General features: G+C 46.4%; 1 protein-coding gene across 1 annotated transcript; it reads left to right on the forward strand.

Annotated features, from left to right (window-relative positions):
• Positions 1 to 3,159: 3,159 nt before the first annotated feature.
• LOC311119021 (zinc finger protein 219-like) lies at positions 3,160 to 12,431 on the forward strand. The gene is made up of 6 exons (XM_084193775.1): positions 3,160 to 3,209; positions 3,622 to 5,142; positions 5,261 to 6,107; positions 6,503 to 6,649; positions 9,170 to 10,055; positions 10,239 to 12,431. Exons 2-6 carry the CDS (start codon positions 3,625 to 3,627, stop codon positions 10,627 to 10,629), a joined length of 3,789 nt encoding a protein of 1,262 aa, XP_084049901.1. The 5' UTR covers positions 3,160 to 3,209; positions 3,622 to 3,624; the 3' UTR covers positions 10,630 to 12,431.
• Positions 12,432 to 13,955: the final 1,524 nt, after the last annotated feature.

The following is a 13,955-nucleotide window of genomic DNA, read 5'->3' on the forward strand; positions in this document are numbered from 1 at the left end:
AAAGAAAGAAAGAAAGAAAGAAAGAAAGAAAGAAAGAAAGAAAGAAAGAAAGAAAGAAAGAAAGAAAAAGAAAAAGAAAGAAAGAAAGAGAAAGATGGGGGAAAAGGAAGGAACCATAATGGTGGATTAAGAAGGAAGAGAGAGAGTATGATCGATACGGTGTGATATCCCTGTTTGTTATGGCGGAGCTATAATGTCAACTGGCTACATGAGAGTGTCTGTGGTCCTGGCCAGCTGACACGCACACACACACACGCACACACACACACACACACACACACACACACACGCACACACACACACACACACATTCTATATGAACACACAGACGTAAAGAGCGTACACTAACCTGCACACACAGATTGTTTTGCCATAATGGTGATGACCTTGTATACGACCGTGTGTTTGAAGTGCTTCTTCTCTGATCTGTCACTAAATTTGTGGGTGGAAACATGTCTGACATATAGCTGGTGTCTGTTCTTGTATATGTTAAAATGCTGTGGGTTGTTTGTTGTTTGTGTGGTTGTATGTGTTCAGGTTTCTGAGCGTGGTTGGTTGTGTGTCTGTAGGCTCAGATGTGTGTGTGTTTGTGTGTGTGTGTGTTCATTCCTAAAGCCAAAGTAATTCCGCTACCCAAGAATGGTAAAGAGGCCTTTACTGCTTCTAACAGTAGACTTATAAGCTTGCTGCCAGCTCTTAGCAAACTGTTGTAAAAAATGGTGTTTGACCAAATACAATGCTATTTCTCTGTAAACAAATTAACAACAGACTTTCAACATGCTTATAGGGAAGGACACTCAACATGTACTGCACTGACACAAATTACTGATGATTGGTTGAAAGAAATGGATAATAAGAAGATTGTGGGAGCTGTACTGTTAGATTTCATTGAAGCCTTTGATATTATTGACCATAACCTGTTGTTGAAAAAACGTATGTGTTATGGCTTTTCAAGCTCTGCCATATCATATTTTCTATTTTTACCAATGACCTGCCACTGTCATTAAACAAATCATGTGTGTCCATGTATGCTGATGATTCAACCATATACGCATCAGCAACCACAGCTAATGGAGTCACCAAAACCCTTAACAAAGAGTTGCAGTCTGTTTAGGAATTGGTGGCCATTAATAAACTGGTCCTGAACATCTCTAAAACTAAGAGCATTGTATTTGGTACAAATCATTCCTTAAGTTCTAGACCTCAGCTGAATCTGGTAATGAATGGTGTGACTGTTGAACAAGTTGAGGAGACTAAATTACTTGGCGTTACCTTAGATTGTAAACTATCATGGTCAAAACATATAGATTCAATGGTTGTAAAGATGGGGAGAGGTCTGTCCATAATAAAGAGATGCTCTGCTTTTTTGACCCAACACTCCAAAAAGCAAGTTCTGCAGGCTCTAGTTTTGTCTAATCTTGATTATTGTCCAGTTTTGTGGTCCAGTGCTGCAAGGAAAGGCTGCAGCTGGCCCAAAACAGAGTGGCACGTCTTGCTCTTCATTGTAATCAGAGGGCTGATATAAATACTATGCATGCCAGTCTCTCTTGGCTAAGAGTTGAGTAGAGACTGACTGCATCACTTCTTATTTTTATAAGAAACATAAATGTGTTGAAAATCCCAAATTGTTTGCATAGTCAACTTACACACAGCTCTGACACACACTTACCCCACCAGACATGCTACCAGGCGTCTTTTCACAGTCCCCAAATACAGAACAAATTCAAGAAAGCGTACAGTATTATATAGAGCCATAATTGCATGGAACTCCATTCCATCTCATATTGCTCAAATAAACAGCAAACCTGGTTTCAAAAAACAGATTAAGCAACACCTCACGGCACAACGCCTATCCCCTATTTAACCTAGATAATTTGTGTGTATGTATTGATATGTAGGCTACATGTGCCTTTAAAAACAAATGTATGTAGTTCTGTCCTTGAGCTGTTCTTGTCTATTATTATTCTGTGTTATGTAATGTTTCATGTTTTGTCTGGACCCCAGGAAGAGTAGCTGCTGCTTTTGCAACAGCTAATGGGGATCCTAATGAAATACCAAATACCAAATAATACCTGTGCGTCAATTTTTTGCATGGGCTGCGTCTCAATCCACCACATCTGCCTATGTCTGCCTTCCACATCTCCGGTGGAAGGTGGCCGAGCTACAGTGGTGTTTGTCAGAACATGAGACATCCCGAAAATCTGTGTTCTCACGAAAACGTCTGTAGCGTCTGAACGGTTTGGCCTAAAAACTAATACGACCACTCTATGGAAAGTTGAGACTCTCACGAACACGATGGGGTTCTCCATACGACCTGCACCAGTGTCACGGGACTCGTCTGAATGTAACCGGTCAAAAAAAATGAATGGAAGAATGGAGGTCGTTTTGTGCCAACAACAAAAAAAAGGGTTAAATATGTTTCGAAAAAACAGAGCTTTATTTTATCTCCTAGATATAGGAAATACACTTCAAAACCTTATTCCTTATTTTTTGACTGTATTTTTTACAATTTATGGCATCAGTGCATTTCTATAGTAGTAAAGGCAAAATTCAATATTTCATCAAATAATTGTAAAAAATATATATTTTATACTTTCAGGGGTCCTAAAATTCTAAATCAAATAGCTAAATGATCATTGGTATGACCATCTTAAAACAATTCCATATGTTAGCTAACATAGGCTTAGACTTATAGAGAGTAAGCTGCTACTGTATGAGTGCAGAGGAAGGGTGTGTGGGGAAGTCAAAACATCTCGCGCCCATCCTGTTTGGGACAGTCCGTGTCCTGTGGTGCTCTTAGCTCTCACACACACACACACACACCGTGAAATGCAAACACACACACACACACACACATCACACACACACACACACCCCATTCATAAACACAGACATCAAACATATGGTTAAGTAAACATCAAACACGTGACCAACTGTTACACATTTAAGCACACACACACCTGTAGAAAAAGAGAGACAGACAGACAGACAGACGCATGCACGCGCGCACACACACCACATGGATGAACAATATGTTATTTTTGGTGTAATGGATGCAGCAGGAGGAGTTATAATGTAAAATATGTGTGTTTTAACATATTTTTTAAACATATGTTATAACATATTGACTGTGTGTATTTCTCAGAGCACTAAAGGAGGCCCCCTCTGCCAAGAAACTGAAGCATGGCATAGCATTACACATACTACTGGTGAGTTCTGCACAGAACACCGGAAGAATTATCACTGAATTATCACAGTGAATTACTGTAATGTTTCTTTATGTGTAAATTAATCCCATAAGGGATGGGTTGCCAACTGGCAATTTAACACAAAAATAAAATGTAATTCATTCACTCTCCATACTTAAGCAATGAAGCGATAAGAGGACAAACTGTACTTCATTGCCTTGCATAATGTAATTCAATCTTCAGATATGGAGCATGTTAAGGACGGCCACTCTGATACCCTCTCCTATACCTTCTCTCTGAAGATGTAAAATAAAACGCATAAAGTCCTTTCCTATTTCATCTCTAATGACAATTTGCCATTTTCTCTCTCAATCTGATGCTGCCATGTCATCACCTGATCATCTCTCTCTCTCTCGCTCTCTGTCTCTCTCAGAGAATGGATTCTCCTCCTGAGTGTGTGTTGGCTCTGTCCTGTGAGCCACCCCAGTCACCCCCTACACTACCATCTCTGGACCACAGTCCCCTGGCCTCCCTTCACTCTCGCTCCCAACTCTCCCCTCTACACAGCCCCCTGGACCTGCCTGTCCCCCTCAGTCCCACAGCCCTGTCCAACACCCCGACCTCCGACACCCCAGACACCACCCCCTACTCCCCCCTCTCCCCCTTCCCGTTCAACCACCACAATGAGGATGAGGAGGATGAAGAGAGGCTGTCAGTCCCTCCGTCCCCCACCCCAGCCATCGCTCTCTTCCCGGGGGGTCTTCTGGAGGTGTGTAGCCCCTCTTTGGAGAGCTATCCTCCGGCCACTCCGACATCGTCAGCTCCTCTCCCAGGTTTCGGGGCCCTGGAGCTGGCTCTGTCCTCCGGGCAGCAGGGTGCCACCTGTAGTGATGAGCTGGACCTCCAGCTCTTCCATAAGGATGGGGGGAGTCTGTCAGGATCAATTCCTGGGATGGTGGGTGTTTCTGGAGGAGCGGCCGGGCTCAAGTTCCCCTGCTTGGTGTGTGGGAAGAAGTTCCGCTTTCAGAGTATCCTGTCGCTCCACGCCCGCGCTCACAGTCTGGACCGGGACCGCCGTGCCTCGGCTCTGTACCGGACCGGTACCACGACCGGGAGCATCATCGGGACGGGATCCAAGCCACATCTCAAGCCCCACCAGAACCACAATGATGTCGGGCAGAACCACTACAGCCACCGCCAGAGCCCCTCGCTGTCTGGATCTCTCACCCAGGGCCTTAGAGGGGAGGACAGGGACGGGGAAGCCCTAGAGGAGGCTCTGCAGATGGATCACCAGACCCTCCAGCAGTTCCTGATGGACGACAGCACACCGCTGACCTCTCCGCTGACTGAGGAGGTGCCCCACTCACTCTCCCTCACCTCCCCCTACTCCTCCTGCAGCCTGGGTGGCATGGGTCCCGCCATCTTGGAAAAAGCTGCCCCAGTCACAGCAGCAGTGCCCGCGTTCCGCTGCCATGCCTGCAAAGGTAAATTCCGCACGGCCTTGGAGCTGTCTCGCCACGTCCGGATCCTCCACAACCCATACAAGTGCACCCTGTGTCCCTTCTCCGCCAGCCAGGAGGAGCGCCTGGCCGCACACCTCCAGGACTGCCACCCCTCCCTGTCCTCCCTGTCCCTCTCCCCCCCTGTGGACCTCCCCACCCTGCCCCCTTACACCCCCAGACACCCCCCCATTGTAACCACCACCACAGTCATCAGCACCCCCATCCCAGATGCCCCCCTGCCCACCCCCACTTTCATCCCCACCCCGACCCCAGCCCCGGCCCCAGGGGCATCCCCTCTGCCTGCCTTCTGCTGTGAGACGTGCGGCCAGCGCTTCACCCAGTCCTGGTTCCTGAAGGGCCACATGAGGAAGCACAAGGACTCTCTGGACCACAAGTGTCAGGTGTGCGGCCGTGGCTTCAAGGAGCCCTGGTTCCTCAAGAACCACATGAAGGTGTGTGACCTAGTGTGTGTTTGTGTGTGTGTGTGTGTGTGTGTGTGTGTCAGCATATTCTGTAATAGCAGGTGTAAAACTATTGAAGATGTCTTGTGACTTTTAAACTTTGTTACAGGTGCACCTCAACAAGCTGGGCCTGAAGGCAGGTCTGGGGGGGCAGATGGCCCCTGGAGCCGGGGCTGAACAAGGAGGGCCCAAAGGCTCAGTCACCAACCAGGGCCTCAACGCTCTCTACTCCAGCCTCCTGCTGGCTCGTGGTGGGGGCGGAGGTGGAGGTGGAGGTGGAGGGGGGAGAGGGGGACGAGGAAGGGGCGACCGGGACGGTGCCGGTGTCTCTAGTAAATCCGCCATCTTAGGCTACCTGGGGTTGCCTAGCGACGGCGGCGCCAGCTGCATGGAACGACTCCAGGCAGTGGCTCAGGTGGCGGAGATGGGGAATGGGAACGGGGGAGGAGGAAACGGAGGAGGAAGAGGAGGTGGAGGAAGAGAGACAACAGACGGCGGAGACCAGATAGCAATGTGGCAGTTTGTAGCTCGTAGCCTGGTAGCAGCTCAACAGGCCCAGCAGCAGCAGCACCGAGCCCCATCCAGGAGCACCGTGGTGGGGGAGTCTGAGCAGGTCAGGGCCTACCTTGGAGGTCTGGATCCCCGGGAGGAGCTGCCATCCTCCGGAGCCCCATGGGAGTGCCCCGACTGTGGGAAGCTGTTCCGGAGCCTGCAGCAGGTGGTGGCGCACGCCCGCGTCCACGTCCAGCGGCCCCAGAAGAGCCACGGTCACCCTCCGCGCCACGCCGGGGGAGGAGAGGAGGATGGAGGGAGGAGCCGGAGTGTGGAAGGACGAGGAGGAGGGAGAGGAAGTAGTACTGAAAGAAGACAGGAGTCCAAACTTCAAAGTGGATCTCAGCTTCAGCATCAACAAGCAGTCGGAGGAGGCTTCCACTCAGTGATGTCACAGTTCCAAGGTACAGTGACATGGCTTCACCCCAACAAAACGTCTCCAATATGTCTTCCATTTGTTTTACATTTTCATTAGAGAAAAACAGGACACAAATAAAAAGCTTGTAGAAAGAGTGGGTGAGTGTAGATGCTAGCAACCCAATTAGCTATCAATATCACTCGCTAAATTTCTTCCATTGTCAAATCTCTGATCCGTCTTTCTTCTTCTCCCTCTCCCCCTCCATCACGCTCTCTCTCCTCCATTCCTCCCTCCCTTTCTCTCTCTCTCTTTCCCCCTCCCTTCTTCTCTTGCTCTCCCCCTCTTTCTCTCGCTCTCTCTCTCTCTCTGTCCCGTCCTCTCACGCTCTCTCTCCCTTCCCCGCCCTGCTCCCATCCTCTCCCTCCCTCTCTCTCTCTCCAGGAGAGAATGGTCTGTCTGGCTCTTCGTCAGGCTCTTCGGTGAGCTCTAGGGAGCGTGTGCGAGGCACGGGGGTGAAAGACTGCCCCTATTGCAGTAAAGCTTTCCGCTCTTCCCATCACCTTAAAGTGCATCTGAGAGTTCACACAGGTGAGCCTGCCACTAGCCCCCCCATTCCCCAACATACCTAACAATGGCTGGATCTCAAATCAACCCCTAGTCCCTAAATCCTACACCCTAGGGCCTAGGACGCTTATCCGTATCTATCCAATCTAGGGCCTATGCACTCCTGTAGATCTGAGATGATTGGATAAGATACAGTATAAGCATTATGGTAATAACTTCATCTCACTTTCTGATTGGCTGTGTGGAAAAGTCACCATATTGCTTCCACCTGTTCAATCAGATCTCAAAGTGGCTAGGAAGTAAGGGGCTAGACGTCCATTTGGATTTCAGCAAATAATAACTAACAATACAATCTACTCTAGCACACTAAACTTTACCTAACCTTAACTAACCCTCACCCTATATAGGGAACTTAACATTTAATTAACTACATGCACACATGTGCCATTCATTACATTCCTACTATTAAAGTTGCTGATTCCTAGATATAATCCTCTGCTCTGTCTATTCAAATTAATTAGGTAAATAATTATACCTAAGTAAAAAGCAGTATTTACTTTCAACACATCCACCTGAGTCTGATGGGGTTTTAAATGGAATGTCCGCCTTATCGAAACCAATCAGTGTTCTAGATTGTGATGGACTACCGCCCTCTGTCGTTTGTAATGTGTAACTACAACCTCATATAATACTTTAATACTATGTACTCTATGGCCTCTATTTTAATGAACCTAATGCAGTGGTCAATCTAAGCGCTGGGCGGTAGCGCTGTAGGTTCAGGGGTGTGTAAGAATTATTATCAGCGCTGGTGTTGGCGTGAAAGGACTGGGTTTTGATGAGTAAACAAGTTGTGGGTGTGTCGAGGCATGGCCCCTCACTGGCCAATCAGAACATGTTCTATGGCTAAATATGTGGTTGCTTCAAGTTGTGTATTTACGGTCTTTTACGAATTGCCTTGGAATCAACTCCAATTCCAATGTTAGTCTGTTATAGATTGTTAAACAGCTTACAGAAACAAAACTGCAAAATGTAGTCCTATCCCGTCTTTGCTAAATATGTTAACTTGAATCTGTTTGCAGTCCACATTGTTCTAAGTAATTGCATGGCTTCAATGTGGAAATATATACATAGAATTCACACTGATATAGGGGCTAGGCCTACTGTAAATTGCATTATGGACATGCCAAATGTTGTCAGTAAGCAATTCACTAAAAAGAGAGCGAATAATTCTAATCAAATTCTAAACAAAACTAAACAACTTGTTTTAAATAGGCTATGTCTAAATACACTTACAGGCACCATAATTGCTTCCCATGGGCATATAATATTAAAACAACGCAGACTATGGAGGGTTTCACACACATCCAAACTTTTCACATTAGCAGAACAAAGGTCCAGTATAAAGAGAAAGGGAGAATGTCTCTCACCGTTATACTGCTCCCCAATAGGCCTATGTTTTATGAACATAATCAGAACCATCTTACAGATCAGATCACATTCACACAGCTCCAGAAGTTGCATTGCAAGCGCGCCACGGAAGTTGTCCCCATAAAACCAGGAAGGTGAATCATTCTAATAAGTTTGGTTATAATAATGGAGTTGTAATAAAACATAATTGAGGGGGTTTTATGCACGTCCAAAATGGGACCTGCATTGCTAAAATGATGTGGGCCTGCCTACAATGCATAGATGAAAAGGGAATGTCGGCTCACTGTTTTACTCCTCTCAAATTTGATATTTTAATAAAGCTTTGGTGATTAAGATATATTTCCAAGCGGTCTCAGGAGCCAAACCCTTTATTGACAGTCTTGACTACTTTGCGATTGCATTGGGTGGGACTGAAAAAAGCCTTCATTGAGAGGAGGGAAGGATATGATTGGTTTTTAATCAAATAAAACATAATGCGAAAAAACATTAGTTTTTTATGCACCAAAAGCACATTAGGCTACTCTGGTTCCATGCGTATATGGGCTGTGTGCGTCACGGCTGGATAGGCTGCGTTTCCGCTGTCAAAATTCATGCCATAACCAACTGCGTTACCGCTAAAACCAGCTTTTGGTTGGTCTTAAATATCCCTACCAGCGCTGCCTGAAATTAGCACTTTGGATCATGTTTTTAAGGACACATCTAAAATAATTTGACCCCTCCTGAGTGCAAGTGTGCTGACATAAGACAGGTAAATTGCCAAACCTGGCTTTAGGGCTGGAAAATGCCAGTGCGTCATTTTTTATATGACGAAATTGCAAACTAACGTGCGCTTGTCACTAGTGCCACCTTAACGGCAGTCAAAAATACAGCCCTGTAGCAGTGATCCGAGGCCTGCAGAATTGTTGTTTTTATTTTCTCTGTGGTAAGAAACAGACTGTCCATAGTGAAGTTCGGGCAAATGCCAGATGGGCTGGTCCATCATTAGTTCAGTGGTCTTTTCTACATTTGTGTTTTTGTGCAGAATTATAATTACACAAATGTTACTATCCATCTACTGACATTCCTCCATTATAACATTCCCCTGATAACCACAACTTGTTTATGTATCTCTTTCAGGGGAGAGACCGTATAAATGTCCCCACTGTGACTACGCTGGCACCCAGTCAGGCTCTCTAAAGTACCACCTCCAGAGGCACCACAGAGAACAGAGGAATGCCATGGGAGCCTCTTCATCCACCGCCTCCTCCCCAGGCCTCACCACCGCCTCCCTGGGCAGAGGGGGCGCTCCACAGGGGGAGGGGAGGGAGGGGATGGCAAAGCAGCGCCAGCCCCAGAGCCTCAACCACAGCTCGGCCGCCAGAGGCCCGGCGGAGACGCCTTCCTCCAGGCACAATCAGCACCAGCCCTGGATCCTGGGCCTCCCCGAGCAGAGAGACAGGGAACACGCGAAGGCCATGGCGGGACTGAGAGAGGCAGATCTGGAGAGCCAGTACCGGTACCTATCCGGGGTGATGGGGGCTTTGTACCAGGGGGGGATGGAGGGAGGGTGGACGGGGGAGTCACCAACATCCACCCCTACCCCACCCCCGCCAAAGGCGCCCAAAGTGTCCCGCCGCAAACCGCTCACCACCAGCCGCATGGTGCCAGCTAATGGGAAGGAGAGGAAGGGAGGGGGGTCAGCTCCTCGGGGTTCCCAGGAGGGAGGATTGTTGTCCCAGCCCCTGGACCTCTCCCGCCGCCCCTCTCCTGGGCTCGGAGGTCTGGAGGAGGACGGAGTACCAGGAGGAGGAGGAGGTGGAGGAGCAGGGGATACCCTCAACCAGTGCCTATTCTGTCCCTTCCGCACCTCCTCGGCCGAGCTCATGGCCATGCACCTCCAGGTCAACCACACCAGCAAGTCCAGGCGTAAGAGGAGGGCCCCCAACCCCAGCACCCTGCGTGACCACGGGCCCCAGAGGCCCCCCCAGCCCCGGGCTGACCTCAACCCCCTGGCCCTGTGGAGGTAAGAGATGCTTATTTACATTTTAGTCATTTAGTAGACATTCTTATCCAGAGCTACTTATAATAATAATCAGTGTATAGAAAAAAACAATGACATATCCACAGTCATTGCAAGTAGACTCTTCTGCTTATGACGTGTATGACATGGGTAACACTTCCTAAAGTTGATCCTATCCTATCCTAGGTACCTGAGCGAGGCCGAAGACAGGGCCCCCCTGGAGGAGTGGGCCTCATCCAGGATGGAGAGGGAGAGGGGGACGGAGAATGGCCTCACACCAGAGGAAGGGGACCTCGAGGGTAGCTACGACCACCAACACCCCCAGGCTTCTAACCGGGCATCCACCACAACCAGGAACACACAGAGTGGCCTCGCCGGTTGGAGGAAGGTGGAGGAGGATGAGGAAGAGGAGGAAGAAGAGGAAGAGGAGGAAGGAGAAGAGGAAGATTTGGAAGGGGAGAGCAGTAGTCCTGGGGATTCTCCTAGAGAGCATGGGATGAGGATGTCTCTCTCCATGTCACCTGCCCTCGGCTCTGAGCGTCTAACCAGAGGGGAGGAAGGAGTGATGGGGGACTAAACAACAACAACAATGTCATCCTGCAGAGAGAAGGGAAAAAGGGGTTCAACTATACAGGAAGGAAGTTGTTTGGGGGTCAAAGGTCAAGTTCATATCACTTCTTTTACATAGTTCAAGGTCATTGTCAAGGTCATGACCCCTGACCCTTGACTTTCAAGGGCCACGGACTGAGAACCATGTCCATCGAGAGGATCATGTAAACAACAGCTCACACACCTCCTTAGGAACCCCTTTTAAACATCCTCCATTTCTATCTCTCTTCTTTTTATAGTTACATCCCGGGAGTTCAGTGCAGTCCTCTCGGTTTTCTCAACCAACCATAGCCCCCCTTGTACAAATAGACAGTACAGTGTAGGACTTTTGAGGCCTTCTCTTCTATATTCCAGAGTTTCCTGTTTTCCATTCCATCTCCTACCAAGAGGGCTAATTGTGATGATTTGATCGAGATCGTCCTCTTGCTGCTGTGTCTTAATATTAGTATGTGAGCAAAAATAAACTGACATTCTACTATTCTAGAGAACACAAAAAGGATTTTATCAGACCTTATACTTCATATTTTGAGAATAATAATACTTATAAGAGTAACGTTGCTGATTAGTTATACCCCCCACCGCTGTGAATGGAGGAAGTCTTTAGCAGAACAAGTGTCAAAAGAAGCCAAACTTCATCCCAACCGCTGTTTGAATAAGATACCACTTCTTGACACTTTCAAGGTCATATTATGGTCTGTTCAAGAGCACTGATTCGGAACCGCGGTTCAACCGGAAGGAAACATTCAAGCCGTGAACTCAAACTAAGCTATCTAGCTGTCTGCAAAAAAAATAAACACAACAGGAGCAACTTTTTAACTGACAACTATTGACATGACAATGATCAAGGACAAGATGATCCTCGACCCTGCTATCACTGCCTCTCATTGGTCGGATGGCTGTTCTGAGGTCACCACAGGAACAGAGGAGCAGTTTGTCATTTCCTGTTTTCCCTTCAGTTTAGTGCCTGTCTATGTATGGTATGTCGTCAAGGGAGATCTACAGTATAGACCAGTGTTTCTGGGCTCTTATAGGACAATGATATCTGAGTATACAGTATAAAGCTAAAGTATATATGTTAAAAAAAATGGTTCTAGGGTATTGTGAATAGAAAGCTGTAGTGGTATACAAAGTGGTGTGGCTCTGTCTCTCGTTACAAGAGACCGATAGCATCTCTCTGTGGCTTCTGTGGGGGAAAAAAGATAAAGCACTTAGTTGATGATGATAGATATACATATTAATCAAAAGAGGTCAGGTGAAAGGTCAAGAAGTGAAAATGTAGGTTAAAGGTCAGAGGTCAGTGTTTACAGCAGAAATGCCAGCGTGTTCAGAGTTGGATGTGGGATAAGGGTTATTTCCTACATTGTCGTGGAACACCAACTGACCACTGAACAAACAGAAACAAAGCAAGACTGTTTGGGGGACACGGGACCGACAGACAGATGGACGGTGCATCCCGAACACAATCAGCTGACACATCTGGTCAGGTGACCAAGACTCCACGACCGTGTCACACTCATTTCATTCCTTTTACCAGATAAATAAAATAAAAAACAAGGGGAAGGAAAAATAGAGGCGAGAAAAGAGTAAGTTACCTCACAGAGCAGGGTGACTTAAGCTGAGAAAGGAAACTGTTTTACTCTTGGGGTATGCCGTCTTTTAGATTACTAGATCTATTTCTTTTTCAGAGAAGAAGAACAATAGAAAAGAGTAATCATTAAAAAAACTAACAGATCCATAGATACATTCCGGTAGAATATGTGTAGCTTTTGTAAAGACAAGAAGATAAGAAAAAATAAGAAAAAATCACTTAGTTTATTTTCATTTCAAGAAGAGAAGCTTACAGAGAAGGTTATGAATATAGGTAATAATAATGACTATAAGGCTTGTTGTTGTGAGGAAAACACTAGTTGGAATGTCTGGCTATCAGGATTAGGGTCAATTCCATTTCAATTCCAGTCAATTCAGAAAGTCAACCCAATTCCACATTTTCCTCATTGAAGAGAATTGGAATTTCAGGGAACTTCCTGAATTGACTGGAATTGAAATGGAATTGACCCTAACCCTGCTGTCTATAAAGAGCACTGTGCAAGGTTTATAATTTCCCAAAGTAGTTGTTTTTATTTTTACTTTAATTTTTTATGAAAATGTAATGAGTCACATTCTGTTGGAGGTTAAAGCTGCCGTTTCCTTCCACTCGCCCCGATCAATCAATCGATTTAGCAATCAATCAATCAATCAATCAATCAATCAGTAATCCAATCAAAACATTATTCTCTCATGTTATTATTAAGTGCTTGTATGAGACAAGTTTACATCAGAACATATAATTTGATATCAAATTATTAACCTATACATACTATCACATATTTGATCAATCGATGTGTACTTTAGTGGATCATACCACACAAAGCATGTTCTACACACAGGGAACATGCAAATATGTTATCATTAAAAACAATCCCTACTTATGATTGTAAACATCACTAAACTATTTGATTGGATAGGTCCTGCCTTCTCGCCCTCCTTGCCCATTGGTTGACGGCGAGAGCCTGGGATTGGAACCGCAGCCTTACTTTTGGTTTACGTGTATTATGTGTTTTACTTCTATCCTCATTAGAGCGCCGTATATGAGTTTAGAAGTTCCCTAAGTGGTGTTTCCTTAAAGGCTACATCCATAATTGCACCCTATTCCCTATATAGTGCGCTACTTTTGACCAGGACCATTGAGCCCCGGTCAAAAGTAGTGCTATGCACCCTGGTCGAAAGAAGTGTACTATTTAGGAGAAAGAGTGCCCTTTGGACATAGCCTGTAGTGTCAAAGCCACCGTGCCTTCTGTGTCAAGCACTTCCTGGATTTGGTATTTTCTAAGCTCACCAAAAGCACTTAGCCCACACATCTCTCTCTCTCTCTCTCTCTCTCTCTCTCTCTCTCTCTCTCTCTCTCTCTCTCTCTCTCTCTCTCTCTCTCTCTCTCTCTCTCTCTCTCTCTCTCTCTCTCTCTCTCTCTCTCTCTCTGTCTCTCTCTCTCTCTCTCTCTCTCTCTCTCTCTCATTGTCTGTCGCTCCAACTTCCCAGGGGCCAAGTGATTTGTTTCCTTATTTTAAACCTTTGTGACCTTCAGATTTTGTTCTGTCCCCTCCCTCCCCCTTTCAATCCCTTTATCCTTTCATGTGTGTGTACATCTCTCTCTCTCTTTTCTGCTACCTCCCTTCCGTAACCTCTCTCTCTTCTTCCTCTCTTCTGTAACCTGTTGCTCTCTCTCTCTGTGGCACCATTAGAAGGTGATGATGTGTA

This window comes from Coregonus lavaretus (genome assembly GCF_964263955.1).
Source record: "Coregonus lavaretus genome assembly, contig: HAP1_SCAFFOLD_6530, whole genome shotgun sequence".
Classification (NCBI taxonomy): domain Eukaryota; kingdom Metazoa; phylum Chordata; class Actinopteri; order Salmoniformes; family Salmonidae; genus Coregonus; species Coregonus lavaretus.